The following is a 25,341-nucleotide window of genomic DNA, read 5'->3' as shown; positions in this document are numbered from 1 at the left end:
TAGTGTTGCTAATATGGGATCTGGCACAAATTGACCAATATTATACGCTTTCATTGGTCTCAGGAGGCCCAATCCTGCAAACATGAATGCACACGTGTAACTTTACTCTGGCTAGTAGCCTAACTGACTTATTAATGAGTTAATATGTAAATGCATTCATTTAAGCAGTTGCAGGATCTGTCCCAGGTTTCCTGACAGCAGTCTTCCCAGGCACCTTGGTGGCCCCAGACTATGGATGCTGAAGCCTGAGACACCTCTCCTGCTACAGGGTGTCTAGATGTGAAAACCAATTCATGCACAAAAGTTCAACAACTCCTTTTTCCAGCAGCACTACCAGCTGGAGCAGCTGAAGAGATTAGGACCAAATTCTGAAAGCAATTATCCAGAAGAGAATAATTCAGAACTAACATTGCTAAAATACCTCAATTGTTGCTTGCTCTAACAGTATTTCACAGGAGCTTTTCTGGTTTTGGAGAGCCCGTTACAAGGTACCCTGAAGATATCAGGCTGGCTGTAAGGAGTCAGTTCCGTAGGGTGTCAGGTCTGCAAACACACCATAGGGGTTTCCTCACTTATGCCCACTTCAAAGAAGCATGAAGAACAATTTCTCTTTATTACAGTTTTTAACTAGATTTCTTTCCCCTGTGATGATTAATTAGGCGTTTGTTACAATTTGCTTTCTTTCCACCTCTAAGAATAAATGTACCCTTCTGCTAATCAGACACAAACAAAATGTTTTGAAAAGTAATCACTTGCTAAAAGAAATGAAAATTGGGCTTCTGTGTTGTGAGGAATGTACACACATAGCACAGTGAAATTTAACACGGGTAAATGATCTGACTACCTCAAAGTGAAGTTTCTGCCTTCCTACAGTGGCCTTTCACCCTGCCCTTTCCTCCAATCTGAGGAGAGCTGATGTTGATGGAACATATAATGGCTCCTTTCCTGTGTAGTAAAGTCAGCAATAAAGCTCAGTAATTAAGGTGACTGGGGAGGCCCAGCCCAGCAGGCTAGTGGTGTGGCGAACACTTTCAGAACTTCAAACAATATCAAAGTCACTGAAAAACTGGCCTAGCTCAGGACTGGTTTGAATTAAGCCTCACTTCCACACGCACTTTTCAAATCCAAGCTCAAACAAGAAAGCCAAGGCCTTCTGGATTTCATTAGAGCCAATTATCTTATCTGTTTCATCTCAGGCCTGACCCTAAGGCTGGCAAACAGCTATTCAGTGCATTTGTGTGGTTGTTTGAGAAAGCCTCCAGCCAGCCAATGGCCTGAGGAACCTCTAATTAAAACACAGTTGCCCCCTGCCTCTAGTGATTAAATATTTTCAAGCTTTTGTAAATAATTTTTCCATTCTTTGCCCCAAGCCTCAGAGGTCCAATACATGCAGTAATTTATTTAGTTTGTCAAAGAATATTGCTGGAAATAAAACTATAATAGAAACTTAGGAAACTCTTATGTCTTGCCTTACTTCTGCAAGTGACATTCTACAAGCTTGCACAACATATCTACTGTTTCTTATGTAATTAAGCCTTAATAACCACATTGTGTTTGAAGAGATACAGTGTACAACAGGCACTACCTTTCGTTGATAATCATCATGTTTCCTCAGATGTCAACAAGATATGTATGCTCACGGGCTTCATGAGATCACAGATCCTGCAGATGTGATACTGAGAGATATCTGTGCTTCTGAGATGGATGGACTCTTCTGAGAGGCTGCACCACACTTCAAACAAAACCTTTTTGGGAAGGACTGAATCCTACCAGTAGCATCCTTTTGGAACTGAAGCACAGCTCCAGAATACAGATCCTTGTCACCATGTCCCACATAAATTCTAGTAACTAAAATTTGCATGAAAGACAACTGAGCTAGAGGACTTACTCTCTCCATCTCCTTTTCTCAAACCCTGGGAACACACTGCCTTTTCCATGAGATCAGAGAACCTGATTCCAGTTTGATTCTAGCCTTGGTACCACACAGTGCTCCACTCCAAGTCATCCTGTGCCCCACATGTGGCCAATGCCACCACTATTGAGCGTGTGCATCTCTCATGCAACATGCAACGTGATGGGGAGAGGAACAACTTCTATCTCCCAAACTAACCTCTTAACTCCTCACATCTTACTATTATTCTTAACAACAAGAACAAACACATTTATATCAGTAAAATGCATTGGAGGTACTGTCATGAACCAAAGCCAATTGCATAAAACACTAAAATCGCCAATCACAAAGAATGAATAAAAATATGGCTCATGTCTGTGTATTCTATAGAGACTTGGGGAACAATAGGCAGAAGCTGTACATGCCAGAAAAACAGAAGCAGTCATAGCAGTAAAGGAATTTAATCACTGTCAAGTTTTGTGTGAGGTGATATAGCAAAATAGAAATGTAATAGAATATTTCAAGGAAGTTAATGAACCAGTCTCGTAGCTGTTTATGAGAATACCCTACAAGTATGAACTTCATGACACAAAAAAATCAGAAAACCTCTACCTGGTATCATATGGAAAATGAAATTCATAAGAGCATTCTGAGAATGACATTGCAATAATAAACAAAATGGCTGAAACTCAGAAATCACTTCAGGTGGTTGGAATGGTAATACATTCTGTATTTCAGAGACCTGCTACAGAAAGAATTTGCAAAATTTAGACATTGCTGTGTTGTGACTTCCAACAGAGAAGGTCAAAGGTTACACAAGAACTTGCCTGACTGACAGGCAGAAAAATGGTTTTGCCTATAGAGAGTGGCAGTAGTAATGTCTTGAGGATAAAAGTTTGGTAAAGTTGAGTTTCAACTAAATGCAGATTTCCTCAGTTAGTATATAATAAAGTTACTATAAAATTTCATGATGTACAGAGGAAACATACCTGGAACGGAGAAGCCACTGGTTGACAAACAATAATTCAATTTGCATTGTGGACAAGCTGCCCTGCAGAAAACCACAAAATAGAAGATACCAAGACCAAAAGCAGAATGTCATGGAATAACTGAAGAAAGATGAAGGAGGCAAATATTGATTCTTCCAAAAGACAAGTTACAGGAGATGTTCTATGTTCAAGTATGGGTGGAGGCCAGGGACTATCAAGCACAGAAGTCAGGGAAAGACGAATTTACAAGAAAAAGTTCATAGGGAGAAATAAAAGTGGATGACACACAGGCTAGGAAAAATGAGGGTAAAATATAATCACTGAGTTTGGGTCTAGGAGGGATTTATTTTAAGAATGGTTTCAGAAGAAGACTGAGATGCTCTATTGGAGGAGGTGTAGAATCCGAGGAAAAACAGCAATATGTACACTCAATAGTCTTGGGGATAGAGAGGGAGAAAGGAGAAAGGAAGATGGAGAGCTTAGCAGAACTTCTTTATAATGAATTATGATTGTATTGCAAAGGACAAGAGCCTCTTGTGAGCGGAATGAGAGGTTAAATAGACAAATAAGGGAAAAGAAAAGCTTATGTCCCAGGTAGATCAGTAAATGAAAGAGCCTGAGGGCCTGGTAACAGGCAAAAGAGTTTTGAGAAAACTCAGACATTTCTGAGCATCTGAGAAAAACAGATGAGGAACAACTTTGTGATCAGAGGCATGTGACAGAACTGTGGGAAGAAAGGGATGTTACAGATGCTATGGAAAACTTGGTGAATGATCAAATTATGACTCCAGGAGAGAAATGTGAAAGGGGGAGGTAGGGTGGAGGAGAGGAAAAGGGAGTATTAACAATCTTGGAAAATTATACTGCTTGGTATTATTGGAAATGTATTTCTGATCTTTCTGATCTCTTCCAATCTACTACATTCCAAGTACTTCCAATCCAAAATTGGCTTTGCAAGATGACAGAAGACAGCATAAAAAACTCTGCGTTCGTTCAGCAAGTTTTTACATAGAAGCCAATGACTGAACTTAGAGCAAATCAAAACTGACTAAAGAGCACTCATCTATGTCATGGTTTTAGTTTCAGGGGCAGTTAATACTTAGCAGTGGCCCATCTGATGGAACTGAATGACAATGAAATCACTGCATTTTTTATTAGTTTGGAAATAAAAGGATCTTCAAGCTATTACAAACTCTGCGTTTATTCTGCTGTGTGTGCAGTTTTTAATAAGAATGACACTGAAAACGATGGGCAATTTTTTGAATTTTTTTTTCTTTGTTGAAAAAAGAGGCAAATGATTAGATAATAAATTGTAATTTTCAGATCCAGAGGGAATCAGTTTCCACAGTGAGTTCATCATACAGAAAGTAAAGCACATGTTAATGAATCATGAGGAACGAAAAATGCCTTTGACAGGAATTGAAGCACTTTCTGAGGTTTAACGATATATTCTTAGCAATACATTCTTAATCTGTAAACATCTTGATTGAAGAGTTAGGAAGGTTAGACTGGATAGGGTGAAGAGCTCCCACTCTCCTACTAACCTAGTAATTCAGAACTACAACGCTAACTTTTTTTGAGAAGTGTACTTTTTTTACTAAAACATAATCTTTTTGTATACTTGCATCTCCTTGATATTTTTCAGAGGGAGACTTTTTTAAGCGTGAGGAAAAAGAAATCAAGCCCCAAACATTCCAAATAATCTGACAGCAAAGGCATAAATTTCAGATGTGATGAGGTCAGGTTCAATCCTTTGATGTGTAGGAATGGGTGACAACAAACTGTCTTCACTCTTTCACACTGTCACAGAATCATCAGATTGGAAGAGAACTTCAGGACCAGCTTGTCCAACTGTCATCCCAACACCACCTTAACTACCCCTAAAGCATCTACCCAAGTGCCACATCCAGACACCTCTTGAACACTTCCAGAGACCGTGACTCTGCCACCTCCCTGGGCAAATTATTCCAGTGCCAAACCACTCATGAAGTGATTTTTTTCTCCCCTAATATCTAACCTGAACCTTGCCTGGTGCAATTTAAGGCCAAATCCAATCCCAAAGCATTGAGATTTTTCACTTAACATTTTCTAACATCCAAGAAGCGATGTCCTCACCAAAAGGTTAGATATGAACATTATCATAAAAGGGTTTGAAACACAAACACTTAGTTGTTTTCTTGGAAACTTCCAATAGTTTTGGTTTTGTTCCAGTGTAGAAAAAAAGTCACATGCCATAACCACAGTCAGTTGCTGCTTACTGGAAGTGCTGTCTTTAGTCATCTGTGCTTTAGTAATGCATCCCCTGAACACGAGGGACACAGCACCAGAGTCCTGTCAACTTACTGACAGCAAGAAAAAGAACCAAATAAGCTGCATCATGCCTTCAGCTCTCTTCCTTCTATATTCTGATAAGCATGTACAGTCCTACATGCATGACACAGGAGAAATGCATCCCAAACATAGCTATCTTCAAACTGGCTTATCCTGTGCTGTAATTTGTTTTCTCTAATTTGTTTGCTTTCATTTTCCTTTTTTTAAAAATAAATTAATAATCTTGGTAACTTTATTTTAACAGCTGATATGAATATCACTGAAAGGCTTGTGGTAGGTAAGCATATGAATCAGCTAATAAGATCCTTTAAAAGCTTACTTTGTTTCAAGGCATAACAACTCATGAAACTGCTTGTACATAAATATTTGACTGCTTAATTAGGTTAAATGTAGTCACAGTGTTTAAGATAAAATCCTGCCACATTTACTCAGTGAAAAGCCTCTGATTTCACAAAGTCTTTTATCAATGATTTTTCAAGAAGCTACTACTTTGTGTAAGCAACAGCTCTGTATCTTAGCTATGAATTGTGGTGTTGTGCACAACTGAGGTCTGCATAAACTAATGACACAAATGATCAATTGCCTTCTAAATTGTAACCCTAGTGTATGTGATTACAGGACAAAGACCTCACTTCTCCTGAATAAAAATATACACAGTGGTAAGTCACTCTACCACTAAGCATTTTTCTTGTAATGCTTGTAAAATTAATGTCTCAGAGCTTGAAGTCTGATGGATTCCCTCACACTGGGTAATGACTTACTATCCAAGAAGCTGTACTGATTTAATGGATTACTGATGGCCCAAGTAGTACTGCTAATACCAAATAATGATGAGTCATAGACCTCCCTGAACTTATTCATTAGACATCTATTTTTGAGACATTTATGTTTTCATAGTTTCAAACATCTCTCCACAGGACTAAAGGCTGACTTCAAAAAGTAATGAAATACTTGGAGTTACGGCTCCAACAATATTCAGTAACCAGAATCCTTGTAAGATCTTGCAGCACTGAACACAGTGCTATTCAGCATGTCACAATTTTATAATCTGGCTCTTGCCAGATTTTCTATTTTTCTTTAGAATTACTGCAGCTTTCTTTTCTAAAACATTTTTTCTATGAAAAATGCTTATTTCTTTTGTGCAATTATTGTATAGCTAAAGTGTAGCACAGACACACAAAATTATTGGGATAAAAAATATATCTCCAAGGAATTATTTGTGCAAAAGCATGAGAATATCTATAAGCACAGAAATGCCCTGGAGGTACTCACACAAACTAACACTGAGACACAGGTGTGTGAGCACACCAGAACCTCACAACACTTCTTTGCAATCCTGCTTAGATTAGAAAGCAACAAAATAAAAACTCCCATTTATTTGTCTTCTTTAAGTATTAAAAGAAGAATAGTGGAGATCTCATTAGCTAAGCTAGCTAAAGAAAGCATGAATAAGAACTCTGTAGCTGAAAGGCCTCTGTTTCTGCTGTTCTTGAAACAACACTTCTGTCTGATTCTGGATAATGGGCTTTTAATAAAAATATCCACCAAAGGAAAACAATTAAACAATACATAAAGCACCAGGGTGCAATCTAGTGGTTCTGTTACAGTCTGGAGCTGTTCCAGCAGAGAACATGTGGATATTTTTTACAGGCTGCAGTGTAGTTCTCAAAAGTTATTATAAAGCAACAAAATTTAAATTGGGACTGGCCATCTATATAATCACTCAGTGTTGCTGCAGGACTTTTAATTCTGATCTGAAATTTATCTTCATGATAAGAAGAACACAGATATTTTGATTTTTACAGTAAAAGCATCTTCTCCACTCTTATTGCTGTTTAATTTCTTCCAGGATGTTTTTGGTGATATTTCTCAACTTTTCCATCAAAGTATTTGACAATATGGCAATTCTTTATCCATACACCTCTATTCTTCCATCTTTCTGGCTTAACAAAAATTGGAAAATGGTTATATTGGGAAAGAGTTCAGATACTTTACAGTACTTTGAAACTACAGACCATGTACGGCTTGGGGTTTTAATCAAATAGTTTTTAACCTGAAGCACATAAACCTGACACATGCCATTTTTTATTATCCTTTCTCCTCCACCCCCTACTCTGCCATGTCAATAAAAGCAACTGTGCATCTGTAGAAAAGTAAACCAACAGTAATTAATTTCTGTAATGAACGGTTTCACTTTTGTAGTTCCAGTGAATTAAAGGAGCACCACATACAGTTTTAAAAATCCCAGTACAGTAAAGGTGAAAATTTAGGGTATTCAGTCAGAAGAAGTTAGATTTTCCAAATAAAAGCAAAGAACTAGGCAGAACAAGAGGTTGCAGGTTATAAACACTGTTGCCAGTTTTAGTTTTATGGTGAACTTTGAAGTATAACAAAATGCTGAAAAGCTGTTTATACCACTGTTTCAAATGCTTTTAACTCTGTTTCTTCATTTCCTAAAGACTCAATGCTCAAAACATTTGTCAAGGAAAAAAAAAGCATGAAAATTTATCATTGTTACAAAACCTTCATCACCACACTCAAAAAAGAATTCTAAAGTCACAAATCATCAGGACTATTGAATGTTTACATATGAAACTTATACTCAAAGCAGGTTTAAAAATTATTCCAAGCAGACTTCTACCTTCTTCAAACTTCTTCAAAAGAAATTGCTCAGGCACTCCTAAGTTATCTTTCTATAGCTGATGGTACATCTTTGAATTCTCCTAAGACATTTTCTATGACAGAAGAGAAAAGAGAGACATTTCTGGTTGAAATGAGCATCTTTTAAAGACGCCTGGTAGAAGTGACAAGGTCAGAAATTAAAAAATTATTGAAACTGTAAATAATACCTGCAGAATGCTCTGGGTGTCTGAAAGCAAACCATACACATTCATACAGAAAACATTGTTTAGATTTCCTAGAGCTTCCATGACTGCGTTGTGTTCAGCCACATTTTTCTTCCTAAATGCATTGCCCTTGACAATGCAGAAGGACTGTGGGTAACAAGCAGTCTCAATAATGTCCACTTGCATTTGGGTAAATCATGATCTGCCTGTCATACACTACTCAGAGATTCTGCCTTCCTCTATACACAGCAAAATGCTGAATGTACTTCTGCCAACAATTAGACAAGAGAAATAACTATAGTTGAGAGAACTTTTAGCAGTTATTACAAAGCAATATATTGGGAAATAAATAATTAGTTTCCATTAGTAAAGATAAGGATGGCATTTGGCAAATTCTGAGGCTATTGTGAGTAGAGTTCACTGATAACACAACAGGTTGAAGTTCTGAAGATGTTACTGGAGTTCACTTCTTCTTTCATTGACTCATGAGGCTGAATAGCTAATTTGGTTTTTTTTTTTTTAAACTACTCCCATGCCTTTGTTTTTTTATCTCTTTGAAGACATATCAAACATTATCAAACATTTGAATCAGAAACTGAGTCTTATTGTAGTTTTTAGATCTCATCTAGTATAATAAAACCTCAGCAGCAGCTTCTGGAAATTACAGCAAAAAAAAATTAATAGCATGAAGTTATGGGTATTAAGAATCATTGTTTAAAAGAACTTTATACTCAAAATCTATTCTTGGTGGAATTCATTAAATATCCCAATACAGCACTGTACTATGACTCACTTTCAATAGTTGGGTACAGCTGAGAAAAAATGCTGATTTTTGTCTTCTACATTATTTTGTTATGTTTATCAGAAACCAAGGTTTCTACTCAGAGAGTTACACAACATTGCAGAGCAGGGATGACAAAGACAGCCATAATAATATTCAAAATCATATAAATCGATGGTTCGCCCTCATGTGGTGTATTTAGCTCATTTCCAGAAAATAGCCAACCCTCAGAAATGAGCAATTAAAGTGATTTGGCAAGTGGATACATGTCTAAGTGAAGAGAGATTGAAGAATACCATAAATACTGTATTTTGAGAGAAGAAAAAATAGGAAAGGACATTACACAGATCATACAAAAGTATTTAAAATAATAAATGTGGATAGGGAAGAATGTGAGTTTCATCTACACATGTAATACACAAACAAATGGACATTTAATGAAAGTGGAAGATTAGTGATTTGAGTTAAAACACAGAATTTTTGTTTTTCAGACACACATACTTAAAACCATGAAATTCAATACCAACAGGATAAATGAAACTTCTAAAAGTTATCTCAAATTCCCGAGTCAACAAAAAAGTTTTAAAAGTAAAATGTACAGGAAAATTAAATTCATAAATAAAAATACATGCCATGTATACTTCTATTAAAAAACATAAGGCATGTATAGCAATATTGTGTTCTTCTTAGCATTTATGAGTTAAATTCTAACGTAAATAGTAAAGAAGAACTACTGTCAATATCTATGCTGAAACAGAGTTATCAAGGACAATATATATATTAAAATATCAAAAAGTACTTTTACAGAGTTTTTCATTTGAAATGTCAAAATTAAATGTCATGAGATCTGGTAAGGAAAAACTATGGAAAAAACCAAATTGTATACATCAATTCAATATTTCAAATTAACATAACTGCGCCCTGTATGGCCACAAGATGAAAAAGAATATTTTTGGTAATATTTTTGAGCACAGACTAGAATACAGAGAGTTTTAAACATACTGATTTTCTCCCAAAACAATCACTAAGGACTGCAAGACAGGATGAAGATTTTCTGCACACCTTTGTTTTCTTTCATTTTTACATTTTAACACATGTGATTTCAACCATGATTTTAATTTTGAACTTTGTTTAAAATTATATTTTGGGGTAATTACAAATGTATTTTAAATTAAATCATGGATATAGCTCATCCTTAACTCTGCCTTATTGCTACCTATTTCTTTTGAATTTGCTCCCCTTCTTAAATTAAAATCAAACATGTGACTGCTAAAAGATAATATTATCATGAGCTATTGCTAATCATTCCAAGAATCACACACACATACATGTTTCATTTTATGCAAGCTTTTATGGCCAGGTTCATTAATATGCTGTGGCTTTTTTATGCTGCTCTGGAGTAGTGCAAAGCAGCCAGAGCATACTGGCTGGTTCAGCTAAATTTACAACTCCTTTGTTGAATAAAAGCAGTGCAAAGCAGTTGGAAGGCACAGCCCAGTTTCCTTCTGTCTCTTGCTTCTCTTTCACTCTTGTGAGCACTCTCATTTGTTTCCACCACCTCCTGCATCTTCTGTATTCCACTCTACAGAAACAAATCTCTCCTGTCCCCTGCAAACTGCAAGTACACACAGAGACATATGTGCATGTACAACACAGACCTGAGCCTCTTTCTGCTGCCTGCTTTACTGAGCACATCTGGTGCAATGTGGAGCTTATGAAAATAATTATTTGAACATTACTAGTCAACCATTGCTCTCATTTTTTTCTAGAACTGTTGGCAGAAGAGAGTGGATTACATCCTCATAAACTCGAGTGTAAAATCATCGTCCTAGAAAACAGCCACCATATCCTTTGGCTTTCAAAGAGATTAAAGCAAATTTAACCTGAATAGGTGGAACTAAATGATGAAACAAATTCTCTGGAGGGATACTTCAGAGCTTAAAAATAATGGAAAAGAGCTGTGCATTTTTGTTATCTTAGGAGAAAAGAAGAGATGCCTGTCCTTTAGAAAACTGTCATTATTTCAAGGAATTTTTTTGTAGCTGGGCCAGTTCCTTAACTATGGTAAACATCAAACAACACTCTTCTGGCAAAATTAAATGGCATAGTGATTTGATTACTGCAATTATTTTCCATTCTACAGAAAGTTCTCTATCCTGCATTTTCTACTACCTCCATGCAGTTAACACATGCAAACTTATTTGCTTAGTAGCAATAAGAAAGAAATGAAACCATCTTTTATAAATGAATGAGCAGTCTTCATCTTCAAATTGGCTACAGCCACTTCAATTTGATTTTGCAATAGAAAGAGTTAGTTCAAAAATATAATAAACTTTTCATGTAGCGCAGAAATCAAAATGGCAGACACAAACCAGCACCCTAATTTTTCCTGTTTCCCGCTACAGTCCCAGGGCAGCCACTCACTCAGCATGCCTTTGAAGTGATTACTCTGTGCTCAAATTTTTCTGTATTTTCACACGTGAAAATTGGTTTTTCCTGAAGAAATGAAAATATTTTGTCAAACAGTTTGGATGAAGACTGAGGTGGAATATTATTCAGTCCTAAAAACCTTTACATAAAATAGATTTATCTAGTTATTTATGCAGTGGGAGATAACTAGTATTCTGCTACCTGCATGTATATATGTATGTGTGTAAATGCTTCTAAAATATATATTCTGACATAAAAACTGATATCAAGTACATTGTCATATGTAATACCTAGTTATGAGCTGAACTCTAGGGACAGAAAAAAAAAGCCTTGGTCTCTTTTTCTGTGAACATTATCATTTAGAAGGATCTCTGCTGTGAAATTTGACAGTCAATCAAGCAATAAATAACAAGCTACCTAGTGTCAAGGCTGGTGACACTCCAAATATGTGCTTGGCACAATTCTAGGATGAAATTAGGGCTCTGCTGGTGAGAAAGTGAAAGCTCTGTGCACTAGTTGGAGAGTTTTAGATTATTTAAATGCAAATTTCTCAGTTCCTAAGAACTCAAAGGACTAGGCTCTGGAGCCAGCAGGAAGCCTCGGCTTCTCTCCAAACAGGCTCCAGCCATCTCACCCATCTGCAAACTTACACCTTGGTTACACTGGAGAGGACCTTCACCAGTATCCACTCCTGCCTTCACTGGTGAATGAATACTGCCCAACCTCTCTGTCTATTGGTAGGTATATAGAGAAAATATCTCCATTTCCCCCCTATTTTTCTCTTAAGATTGAAGATGTTGAAAATTTGCTCCACAACTTAGTTTGAACCTTCTCTGTAAGTCTGTCTATAAAGCATGTAACCTAATGTAAAAAACCAAATAATGTTTTCCTATCTCTGAAATTCACTTATTTTCTTAAAAACTGACTTGTTGTAGACAGAAACTCCAGAACAACAGCTGATTTGTTGTGAGAGCATGGCGACTCTTCTATTGATTTTCTGTACTGTTCTGGATTCTTGCCAGTCTCCCAGTTCTGCTCTGGACAAACTGAAAACTTAAACCATCATGTGTGATGTTTTGAATAATAGCAAGGATAGATTCTGGCCCATGGATAAGTGTCTCTTTACTAGGAGCTGTAAATTTACCTACCACTCAGACCAGATCTACAGAAACAGCTACCTGGTCTGTCCTAAGTAATTCACAAATTTTTGTATCCACCCTTCTAAGTTGCATGCTGTTTACTTCAATGATCCCCACTCAAAACTGTCATACCAGTCATACTAAATCCATGTCAGCAAGACCTACAGAGGGCAAAAAGCCTGTGATCAGGTCAAAAGGGGCTGAGAGTGTAGGGAAACATTTCCTGTTGTTGCTTGGAGAAAAACATTCACATTCATTACAACATTAATCACAAAGTTAAATGGATGCATTTAAAATAGCAACATTAAATTTTTCACCATCACCAATTTTTTCTAAAAGGAAATTCTAAACTTAAATTTGAATTTATTTGCCTGAAAAAACATATAGTTAAGTTTATGTCTGCGTATGATTAGTCAGAGTGTAGTAAGTTGCACAAATTTTATTTTCCTAGTCTTGCTTTGCTTAGGAACAGAGACTGAAAATCCCTCTAACTGAAGCAGAATAATAGGCATAGCAGCAATACTAGCTGCTCCAAACAATTTACTAGTGTGCCTTAAAATAGAACTGTGAAGTACATATTTGTAAATGCACTCTTAAGCCCAGGTATTTTTCGTCATGGTAGCAGGGGTACCAATTATGGTTACAGTCTCAGTATGTGAGTGTTCTGTTGAATAAACTGGGACCACCATTCTCTGCATCATTAGATGGCCACCTATATCATTAGTGGGACGGTTTGGATCCAAACCAGGAATGTTGGGGTGGAAATACCAGATATATGAGTATCAGACACTAATACCAGTGAATTGAACCATTCCGTTCCTTAACTTATGTAAAAATCACATGGAAGTATAGGAAGTATCTTGGAAAGAGGTTGATGCACTACTGAGTGTAGAAAATTTGGAGTCAGATGCCATTTGTTTAGACTCTTTTTAGATACAGACAAATACAAATAAAATTAAAACTTTTTCCACAATAATAGTGGGATGAATGTGTAAGGCTATTTCTCTCCCTAGGGCTTAGACTATGATTTCAGATGTGTTGTTTATTAGAAACTCTGCATATTATTTAATGGGCTGCATGGAAGTTCTTTGGGAAGAAAACAAAAAAAAAAAAAAAACCCACAAAAATTCCAACAAACAAAACAAGAGTTTAGTGGGTTTTTGTGGTGCATTTTCAATAGAGTATAGTCAAGAACTGTATATGGTAATTGCACTACTTCAAACTAAATGTCTTGAAAGACATTAGAGATACACATTGGTTTTCTCATTGCCTTTCTTTCATATCATTCTTTTTTAAATGAAACTCCTTTTCAGAGGTGTAGCATTTGCCCAAATTTGAAAGATAAACCCCACACCTTCCCTAAACTTCACTAAACTCTTCCACTGGATTGTTTAACAGTGAAAGGAAATGGTGTATCTAAGACAGGACACTGAAACTCTAAAAGATAGTGTTTTGAACTATTCTTATCTCCTCTGGTCCCATGAAAATAAGACTTAATAGATAATGAAGCATCACCTATGAAGGAATAAAATTTCATTTATGAATGAGCTATTGAGAATATTCATTATGAGTGAGCAAAGAGAAATACAGAATGCAACATTTCCTATCATTCTCATTGCAGTATGTCAAAATTGTTTACTTTTAATTCAATTACACTTTACTGCAATCTGTAGAAAAAAACATAATAGTCAAAATTGTGAGCATCATAATGAGTTTTTTAAATGAATGAAGAACACTGGATTTGCACCATACTTCATACTTCTTTCTGTCTGCTCTACTGGCATCTAACTGCAATCAATGTGAATGTGAGCAGTAATTTTCTTCTGCCTGGCATAATAAATACTTACATATAAATTTTCTAGGCAGGGAAGTAAGGAAGCTCAAAGCAATTTTACTGCCATAGCATAATAATGAAAACACAAATGACCAATTAAATAAAAATTTTTTGTTGATTCTGCATGGATGATCACAACTATTAAATGACCCATTTTTTAGTTTACTAAACTCTCATATACTGGAATTCCAGGATTAATTTATTTTCACCATGGATTATTGTCCTGACTTTCAGTATTACATTAGCTCTTATTAATGTGCTTTTGTTCTACAAACAGTTTTCAAGACTTTTAAATGGTACCAACCTGAATGCTGTGAGATACTCAACATCACCCATAGGAGGATCCAAGCCACCTGTCCAAGCAATATTTATGTTATACCCCTCGCCAGGGCCACTTCCAACCTGAAAAAAAGAAATAAAATGCCAAAAAGGGAGAAAAAGCAGAAAAAGGAGGAGGAAAAGAGAGAGGGAAAGGGGAGAAGAAAAAAAGTTCTCAAATCTGCATTGGAAACAAACATCAAACAACATGTCAGATCAGCCTTGTTTGACAAGGACTGCTCTGGGTTATGCACTTGTTCTCCACTGGTCCCCTGCTCCCAGTAGACAATTTGGTAATCTGGTGTAATTTAAAGAACCAGGGAAGGACAAGAAAATTAGGGGTAATCATGCAACGCAATTACCTGAAAGATACAAATAAAAATGGGGCTCTAAAGAAATAAACCTAACCTCATTTGGGGCTCCACTGCCGGGGAAGAAGTTGCCTTCATCATAGCGATGGAGGGAAACATACAGGATGCTGGGGTCAGCATAAAAAGCCTGCTGTGTACCGTTGCCATGGTGAACATCCTAAAGGAGAAAGAAAACAGATGACAAATGTAATAATGTCCAACTCAGTGTAGAGAGCTCAGTTCTGCTTTCTTTTACACCCCCCTCCTCTCTCTCTCTCTCAGTTTCTCTCCCTCTCCCTTGCCCTCCTTTTGTCTTTCCCTTTCCCCCTCCCTTCACCACCCCATACTTCCTGAACTTTCAGGCAAATTACTCTTTAATGCACTCATTTTTTAAACTGGCTTCTAAAAATCAGGAAACCATAGCGAGCGTGCCCTGGAGACTCCAGATGAGCAGTCATTGAGAAATCCCAGTCCTTTTGTACAATTAGATATTTATACACCGGCTCTTTGTACTCCTTGCCTCAGTGATGGAATCTAGCATCCTGTTTTATGGAGGAATTTTATGACTTATTAACTGCCAACAGTTCATAACCCCTCAGGCTTAATTAACTAGCCTCATTGGCCTCTGAAGAAAGACTAATGTTTAAACTAGAAACTAGTATTTTGCAGAAGGATCTATGGTTTACAGAGCTTTTTCACAATTCTTGACAGAACACTAAACATAAGAGTATTCATTGATTTGCCAAGTACCACTATTGAGGTCAAAGGCTCTGCGACCAGCTGAGTAAATTGGCTTTCTTGAAACATTCAGTTCTATTCAGTCCCTCAGCAGTTAGATCCACATCAAAAGAGATGCCAGATGCAGAAAGGACTTCATACTTCATTTTTGCAAAATCATGACGGCAACAGTTGAAGACACAGGAATATGATCTCATTAGCTATTAAATCATCTGGCAGATAGGATGGTGCCTTCCACAATCAAGGAGTGACCTTGGTCAGCCTCCATATTTCAAACATTATATAATGACAGTGAATAAAATTCTGTCTTTAAATAAAAGGCTGACAAAGAAATGCTGACAGTATATCTATAAAACAAAGGCTGATGATGCAGACATTTCCTTTTTTTGGTTTGTTTTCACAGTTCACTACTATTCTGTGTGGTTAGACACACAATTTTACAAGTGAAATTGGAAAATCCACTTGCCTTTCAGTAAAAGTTAAAATGTTTCTTCACTGGTATTTCTAAGAGGCTGAAAACTTTTAGATATTTTTTATTTTCCTCCTTTAAGCCATCCTTTTGAAATTTCTAATTTAGAGGATTAAGGGGGACAGAAAAACTATGCTGAATGGCAACACTGTCATTGTCACCCAGTCTGTATTTTTTTTACAAATGTTATGAGGTTTAAATCCAATTTAGTGTCTGCAAAACAGAAGTCACATTCTCCTCACTATGCCTACTCCAGGAGGGCTCAAGTTGTACCTCAAGGTGTGCACTGCCAATAGCACAGCAAGCACTGAACATTGCTTGTACTCCCTGCCAGCTGAAGCAGCCCATGAGTTTCACCCACATTGTTCAGAACTCTCTACATTGATTGAGTCCTACTTGTACTGCATTGTGCTTGACTTGGACCTCCTCTGGGACCTCTACAGGGTAATATTATAAGACTTTCCTTTCTTTTCTATGTTGAAAGTACTTGAAACAACATGAGGATGGAGTTACAGCCCAACTGTGACTTAATGCCAAGGTTAAATGTATCACATGAGACGTACAAAGGAGAACACACTGGTCTGTGGCTGTTGAAGATTTCAAGGCAGCCAGTCTAGTGTTAGATGGTTCTGACTGGCAAATGAAGTAAAATCTGGCATGCAAACTAATCCCAGAATCCCATTCAGTCTTCAGCTGTGACAGAGCTAATTGGTTTACTCCAAAACAGACTCAACTCCTATGAGCATAAATGCAAGTATGGATGATCCTGGAAAGAGGATTTCAACAATCTGACAAGCTATGCTGGACACATAGATAGATCTGAAGGGACACAGTAGGACTTCACTTTTTTATTTTGTCTTTTTTTTCCATATACATTTGGGGCTTTAGATATATTCTTTCTGCAACAGTTTCCAACACAGAAGGAAAAATGTTAAAGGGGCATTGAGATATTTCTTTTCCTCATTACTTTTTTTTTTATTATTCAAATCTCAAGCTAGCTTTCTTGTTTAAACTTTGACTCCACTAAGAGCTCTTTTTTGAAGAGCAGTTAGCATCTCTGATTAGACAAAGGAATGTGTTCTTTCAGACTGCGGATGTTAGCATGAGGGAAATTAGCTCATATTCTGCCCTTAGTGGATCAAATGTATTCAGGGTATATAAGACAGTTCAAAACCACAGATTTATGCAAATGGTGGAATGAGGGAAAAAATACTGTCAGATATGTCTTTTATTTTACTGTGTAAATAGATTAAATAGATGAAGGGAAGATTGACAATTAAAAAGTTAAGAATTTATATATGAAGACATGTAGCAGCTATGAAGACTACACAATTTTTAACTAGAGCACACTTTAGTGTGTGGGATTGGATATTACTTTTTAATATTTATATTGCAGTAACATGTACAGCTGCCAACTTGCTTGAGGTCCTGCTTTGCTAGTCACTATCAAAATATAATCTTAAAGGTTAATTCCAAGTCTAACATCTGTAATTCCATTCTTTCCTTCAGATACCCAAACTCTGTTGGTGGGAATAAAGATGTCACTATTAACTTGTTCGTTCATCAAGTTTGGCCTGTGATTTATGCATAGTTTGCATGCATAAGAACTTTTCCATATGAATTTTTGTACATCATTGCTCTGACCATGGAGCAGACTAGGGACTGGACTGCAACTGCTCCAGGAATGAAGTCATCTGTGTCAGCCATGTATTTCTTCCCTTTCACTCGCTGAGTTTTTCTGGTCAATGGGACAGTTGCAGAAAGGCTGAAAATTCCCTATCTGCTTTCCTGAGTAAAGATAGCTTCACAGGTAATCATTTGCACAGGTAATGATTTGCACATTTAACCTTGCCGTGAAAAACTGAAGCTGAATTTCTAAGTACTTATTGGCTAAGTATATCAAAGGGAAGTGTTTTGGGTTTTTTCCCAACGAGGCACATATAACATTTACAGCCAAAAAGACTTAAAAACATTCACAAACTTTGAGTAGGCTTTTCCCATTAAAAATGAGAATAAACAGAGAGTTCACTTTTGACCAGAATTTACAGCAATGAACTGAAAGATTCAAGTCAGCAAACATGCATAACATACAGTAGAAGTGAATTTTTCAGAAATAATAGTTTCTGGCAGTTTACAATTATGTTTCTAAATGACAGCAGAACAATCTGAGAAATATTTCAAAAACATTCTAAGAATATTTAATCTACACATATACTTAGTCTGCCACTCATTTTTCACTTACCATTTCTTCTCCCACACTCCCCCTTTCTCTGCTTCTCTTCAACAGTCAGTACGCATATTTAACTGAACAAAAGTGCTAGATGGTAAGGCCATGACTCCACAATAAGATTTAATTATGAGTGCAGATATGAACAAGATTTAGACTATTAAGCTCTGCACTTCAAAAACCCTTTAACATATTTTGTCTTTAAATCTTTTATCACCTGCAAAAATTAATTAAGTGCAGATGTAACAGGTTAGGTTTTGATGCCAGGGTTCATTTCCTGTCTATGCTTTGTCAGACACCCTATTACACCTCGTCATGAACTGTAGGAAAACAAAAATGGTGCTCATAAATCAGCATTCAACTTTCCTTGGGCTGTGCATTGGGCTGATCCTTTGAGTGCAAGGCAGAGCTCCAATTCATTATTCATGAAAATAATATAGCCAACATGCCAAATGTCATCTGTATTTAAATAATCCATTTGTTAAATTTATTAAGTATTGTGTAAAATGCCTTCTATTAAAATACAAGACTAATCCAATGAAGTGGATTTTTAATCACATAGGTTTTCTTCAGGGAACCACTAAAACCTGCAATACATGACTAGAAAACTTCTTGGGGGGAACGATCTGTCAATTTGTTTAATAATATCAAAGTTATACAACAAGTCAAATCATTGCAAACTGGGGAAAGTTTGTTACCAATGCAACAACATTCTTTAAAGAATATCTGACTACTTAAAGTTTCTATTCTGTTGGGAAAAGTAAACTTGGGTTCTGTAAGGTTATTTTAACAGTGGAAGTATCAATTCATTTAAGGACCATAAAAGTTGCCCTGATCTGTGCCTTCTTCTCATTAAATTGCAGTTAACACCATTAAAGTGAAACATAGATGTTTATAGCTTCAGTACTGCCATCCTGGCTTTAATGAGTTCCCAAAATCAGAGGAAATGCACACCTTTATTACTTGTAGGTATTAAAAGCAGGAAAGTCAGACTTATAAATACAAATTCATTATCTTTCATCTAGATGCACTTCAAGTGTGATGCTTGCCAAGAATACATACCAGATCTACAATCAATATCTTGCCTATATTTAGCTTGTCTCTCAAGTATTTGGCAGTAATTGCAATCGAATTAAAAAAGCAGAACCCCCTGTGGAATAGAGAAGAACAGAAATAAGAAAGCAAATCAGTCAGGAAAACAGCTATAAATAATGTTCAGAGCATTTTAAAAAATGCTATATGATCTCTGAGGCCATAAATCTGCTTCTGGGAGTACCTAGAAAGGCTTTTCAGTCATCTGCTAGCAATTACAGTTCTTCAGAGACATGCACAATGCAGGTGATTGCCAGTAACCTTAGTGCTCCAAGATGGGCAATATTCCCTGGTACTTACATGGCTGTTGATTCTTCAGCATGATGGCCTGGGGGCCTTACAACAGCAAAGCCATTCTGTAAGAACAAGATAGGTTTTCAATTATCAGCTTAAAAAAATACTTGACTCAGAGCAAAACAGAGCAGCAGGCAGAGGGGATTGAAATCTATTAGAGCTTCTTGAGCACTTTTTCTATCCAATCATCCTTTCATAGTACTGCCAGAAATAATACTGTTGAGAACAGTGGCAAATAAGCTATTTAAATACACACGTGTGCATATACACACACACACACAACATGATCTAAAAAGGAGGAAAAAGGCAGGATGAGAAAGCCCTGTTACGAATTCTGCTGTTTAGAATTTGTATTTAAAATGAAGATCATCTAAGATCATGTAATCCTAATTTGCTCTATCTTGAGATCCTTCAAAATAGAAGTAGCTTGAGGTATATATTTTACATGATTAGCCATTGTTAACCTTATCTCTGTATAGACTAAATGATAAATTCAGACCCCCCCCCACACACGTAATTTCTATCAGTATAAAAAAGATGATAATGAACACCCCATATTTCTGCAAACTGTAAATTACACTTGGGAACCTGTCATGCTTGCAAGTTAATAGATTCCCTGAAGTCAATTTCTAACACCCTTTCTGGAACTGTATGTGCATTTCATGAAGTACAGCACTGGGATCAGTGATGACTAAGGAATTTTTTGCCTCTGGAGTCACCGAAGATAAAAGAAAAATGGAATTTCCATCCTTCCAGTGTGGGTATGGTAAAGGGAAAATGTAGAAGTGCTGGCAAGGTAGCTCTATTCAGAAAGTCAGATTATATGTTCAAGAAGCAGTATCTCATATCATATCAAATTTCTCTTACAACAGTTAGATTCAGGAGAAACACCACTGCTTCATAGTATTTCCTCTTTATTTCAACTACCCAAGGTAGTCCTTCTATTCAGTTATATATATGCCATCAAGTAAGACAATTACCATATACATAAAAATAAGAAATTATAATCTGTACGTGAGATATCTGCCCATGAGATATCTTGTATTTTCACACAGCTTCACACAAACACTAGATGTGTATGTATGCCTGCATGACCAATCAAGCATTGTATTCTCAGAGAGGAGGGGACAGGAAAAAAGATTGTAATACTTCTGTATTTTATTCATCAGTATTGAAGTATTCCAGTTTGATATACTAAAATTGATAAATGTAAATGTTTCTTCTCTTTCCTGAGAGAAAAATAACCATCATTAAACTTTCACTCACACTGATGTAAATACAGAGGGACATGGCAGTTAATAGTTACATTGGTTCCTGTGAATCTGTTTATTTACAATCATATGAATGCATGGTTTGTGTGTACCTGTGGAATTGCTTCACTGGCATTTATTTATAAACAAATACTACCATCTTGTCTTATTTAATTTGCTGCTAGATGTAATCTGAGCAGACATCTGCCAAGTTTTGCGGAGCATGGCCAAAGTTCTATCAGAGTTCAGTAAACTTAAAGTACAGTACCAAGGGAGTGCATGGCTAACAGTGGTTCTTCTGGGCACCATTTAAAGGATCTGAGAGATTTGACATCATGATTTATTTTACATTAAGTGTCCAAATTAAAAATACAAATCCAAAGAAACAAAACACAACAACCCAATAATTAAAAAGCACAAAAACTATACATGTCAGTATTCATGCAGGCATTCCTGGAGATGGAATATAAATTTCCTATAGATCAAGCACACCAAAAAAAAAAAAAAAAAGGCATTATGGACTGCACTAAACCAGCTTTCAACTCTCAGCTAAAACTGTATTCTCAATCTTTATGAGGATTTTTTAACATTTTCTTCGCACACAAAACATGACTTAAAGAAGAATTTGGCAAAGAACTCTTTTGTAGCCTTTATGAAAAAACAAAGTATGCTGATGAATGTCGGGATAATGAGCTGAAAAAAGACTCAGCAAAGAGGGTATTAGTAGAGAAAGAGCTACCTGCATTTTCTTCTCTCAATATTTTTAGGAATTTGGAAAAAGTCCATGAAAGGCTTACAGCTGCCCCTGCTCAGCTAACAGCTCATTATCATCTAACTTTATCAGTATTCCCAAAAGATCAATATAATTAAGATGATTATCTCTAGGAGGATTTCATGGGCCAATATAGAGACAGAAAATATCAGCACTGCTGTTTTTGACAATATGACAGTTACAGTGTAGGCTTCTCTTCTGTTCCCTTTGACAAGGCTCTTTGGAAGCCCTGTTTTATTATATCTAGGTAATTTCTGGAATCAGAGCTTAACTATTACAGTTCTCCACCAGCACAGAGGATATTCACAACAGGGTCATGACCACTTTTTATGAGTTTTTACATCACAAAAAGTTCAGTATTCACATGGGAAATTTTCATATTTTAAGAAATACTGAATATTTTAAGAAATACTGTGCATATGTTATGCTGATGATAAAATACATAGTTGAATTATACCAAACACTGAAAACTAGTTACCATACAGAATTATTGGCAACTTTTGTTCAATTGATAAAACACTTAATTTCTCCTACTTTCAAACTTTGCATGAACACAGCATACATTAGTACAATGTAACATGATTTTTTTTTATTATTTATGCAATTTTAAATACCAGACAGTGAGCTCAGTAGACAGCAGAACAGTAGACTGAAAAGCAAAAATTTGCTTTAAAGATAGAAAGACTAACACAGAGCAATATGTTGAAAATGAAGCCAACACACATAAATTCAAAGCATTTTTGTACAGAGCCTTATTTATATTAGGATACAGACACCTTTATAAGTAGACAGAACATTAAACTGACTGACAGACATGAACATTAGAAAAACGATTCATGTCTGCGCCATTATGTGGTTACCTTTATTTAAATTTGAGGATTAAGAATAAAGCCTGAATAGAGATATTCTAAAATGTGTGCATATTTGAACAACAAAGGAAGAGAAGTCTGCCCAGACTCAGTTTACACAGAAGATCAGCTGCAGATAAACCTGCTGAGTTGGACCTTTAATGAAAACTAAGAAAAATGTTTGTCTTTTTCCACAGTCAGCTAAGTATACTCCTCTTTCATGACTTGGATGGTTTATTTCCAAAGAACAGAGGTGTACATCCTACTATGGCCTTCTTGTCTTTGGTGGTCAAGTTAATCCCTTTCTGTAGCGTTCTGGGTTACAGTGTTGGTCTACATCAATCTTCAGTATCTACTGTGCCTCTCCATGATCCTTTCCAAGACAAGAACTCAAGACAATACCATAACATGAGTGGACAATCCAGGCCTTAGAACTGACCATCTATTGCAGAGTTCCACAGTGTTTCTATTACATTACCTCCACACAGGAGATAAAACTAGATGCAGACAATTTTTCTCTAGGGCAATATGTGGTCACTGTGGCAAGGTGTGAATGATTCTTCCATTCACAAGACAGTCTTGAGAAGCTTGGTTTGCCTAGATTCCAAGTGAACCAAGAGTTTCTTGGACAGTCAGGTACTCCAGGTATGGTGAGAAGCCTCACTGAAAAGCAGTGCATAGTAGTTTCAGCCTAGTACTACCCTAGGAAAATCATCTGGCTTTTTGCAGACTTTGAGAAAAGCTAGTGCCATGCAAAAAGTAGCAATAAACCACAACAGGTACCCCAAGAACACTTATTGAAGTAGTAAAAGACTCAGGTTCAACTTCTTGAACATGGGGATGACTTTGTAATTTTTTTTCCCACACCACTTTGTGTACTTAGATTATGTGGTCCATAAAATAGATATTGACATACATCTTTTCAGTCTAAGTTTTCTAACAATAGGACTGGAGTTATGTTCTTCCTCAGCTTTTATTCAAACACAAAAAATTGTTAATTAATATTAGAAATTGAAGCTGTAAACCCCTGTATGAATGAGCAATGACATCTATGTCATCTATTCAAGGGGCAAGAGGCACTGAATGAGCACAGGCTTCATATGAAAAAACCCTTTTATGGTGTAGGTGACCAAACAATACAACAGCTTGCCCAGAAAAGTTGTAGAGTCTGCATTCCTGGAGATATACAAAAGCCATCTGGACATACACCTAGGCAACTAGCTCTAAGCAGCTCTATTTGAGCAAGGGAGGGGGACAGAATGACCTCCTGAGGCCACTTCCAACCTCACATGTTCTGTGTATTTTAGATGGAGACTGGGTAACTAACTGGGGGTCTGAATTCCACACTTGAAGCTCAACTTGCTCCTAAGGTTAGATGCTGCAAGTTTTTAATTCCAACTTGTCTAAATCCCTTAATCTATCTCACAGTTAACTCTTAAAACTACCAGTGCTTAAACAAGGCAGTCTTGGACATGCACTTGTTTTTAATGGAAAGGTTCTATTTTTGCTTCAGTGTGCACGTTTCAGAATGAGAATTATACAGAAATGTATAATACATCATTATACAGAAATGTATCAGTTTGTCCTGTCAGAATTTATATTCCCTGAGTCATATACATATATATAGTTGTATCCTTATAAAGTCATATAAAAGCCCAATTTCTTTATATTTAAAAGGTGGTCCATACAGTGTAGCTAACAGGTCTAATCCCTAAAGTGGCCTTAGTGCCATCCTTAACTCTGCCATCTCTGGTGTAGCCAAGACCTACAATAACAAACATCAGGGCCGCTTTAAGTCTTGGCTGCCTTCAAGAATCCACTTGCAACTGCTACCAGGAAGAAGACAGCCACATTCTTATCAGTGCCACATGCTGTAACACAATCCCAAGCTATGCCATCCATCAGGGAGGGTAAGCATGAGAATGAGTGGTGTCAGGCTGAGGAAATCCTTGGGCACCTGTTTGGGACAATTTTACAAGCTACTCATACAGCCAGGGCAGGAGTCAGCACTTGGCCCCAAGGGTCTACGAATGAAGTGAACAAGAACCTGTGATTTAACAGAATAGCATGTAGATTTGCCAAAAAAACACTAATGGACATGAGGGAATATTATTTTGTCTTGCAGAGGAAGCTAGTAGAGGGCAAGCACACAAAAATGGACATTAAACACTTAACTTTGATGGAAACAAAGAGTTCCCTGTCTGCTTTCCTGAAGGCCTAAGTGGATAGCATCAGAAAACACACATGGAAAGCTGGTGCTTGCAGACTAGCTCAGATACAAGCATGACGGCCTGTTTAGCCACAACTAGTGTTAACTATATTGGGAAAGAAAGCATACAAAAGTGTTCTAGTACAGAGTGGTCATGGAGGTAAGCCATGTACCACACATATAATTAAAGTTGTCTGATTATATGAAATAATAACAGTCACTCAACTATAAATATAACCATAATTGCTAGGATAGAGTATCTAAGAGATGGTTTAATACAAAATTTTGCAAATTTTTCTAACTTTGTAAAAGCAAAGAATACAAACTACTATCTAAAAGGTTTCATTGGTAAAATTTATTGAAAGCTTTTATCAATCATATATTTATGATTAAAATAAGTAAAATAAGTATTAATTTGTTACTCTTTCTTACACGCATGCATTGTTCAAAATGCTGTGGATGGCTGTGGAAAAAATGTCTCTTTTTGTGGCTGTATCACATCACCTGGATTTTTTTTTCATGCAAAGTGAGAT

The 25,341-nt window shown here is 36.5% G+C and overlaps 1 protein-coding gene across 1 annotated transcript in view; it reads right to left on the bottom strand.

The window, feature by feature from the left end:
- Positions 1–25,341, bottom strand: part of HDAC9 (histone deacetylase 9) — a 455,676-nt gene that overhangs the window by 82,141 nt on the left and 348,194 nt on the right. Inside the window, exons 19-22 of the mRNA XM_059466708.1 lie at positions 19,736–19,791; positions 19,406–19,493; positions 14,968–15,087; positions 14,546–14,643 (exon numbers count right to left, since the gene is read on the bottom strand). Of these exons, the coding sequence (XP_059322691.1) occupies positions 14,546–14,643; positions 14,968–15,087; positions 19,406–19,493; positions 19,736–19,791 (362 nt within the window). The remainder of the gene's footprint in view (positions 1–14,545; positions 14,644–14,967; positions 15,088–19,405; positions 19,494–19,735; positions 19,792–25,341) is intronic.

This window comes from Ammospiza nelsoni, chromosome 1, assembly GCF_027579445.1.
Source record: "Ammospiza nelsoni isolate bAmmNel1 chromosome 1, bAmmNel1.pri, whole genome shotgun sequence".
Taxonomy (NCBI): domain Eukaryota; kingdom Metazoa; phylum Chordata; class Aves; order Passeriformes; family Passerellidae; genus Ammospiza; species Ammospiza nelsoni.
Note: the sequence above shows the minus strand (reverse complement) of the source record. Positions and strands in the feature narration are given on the sequence as shown.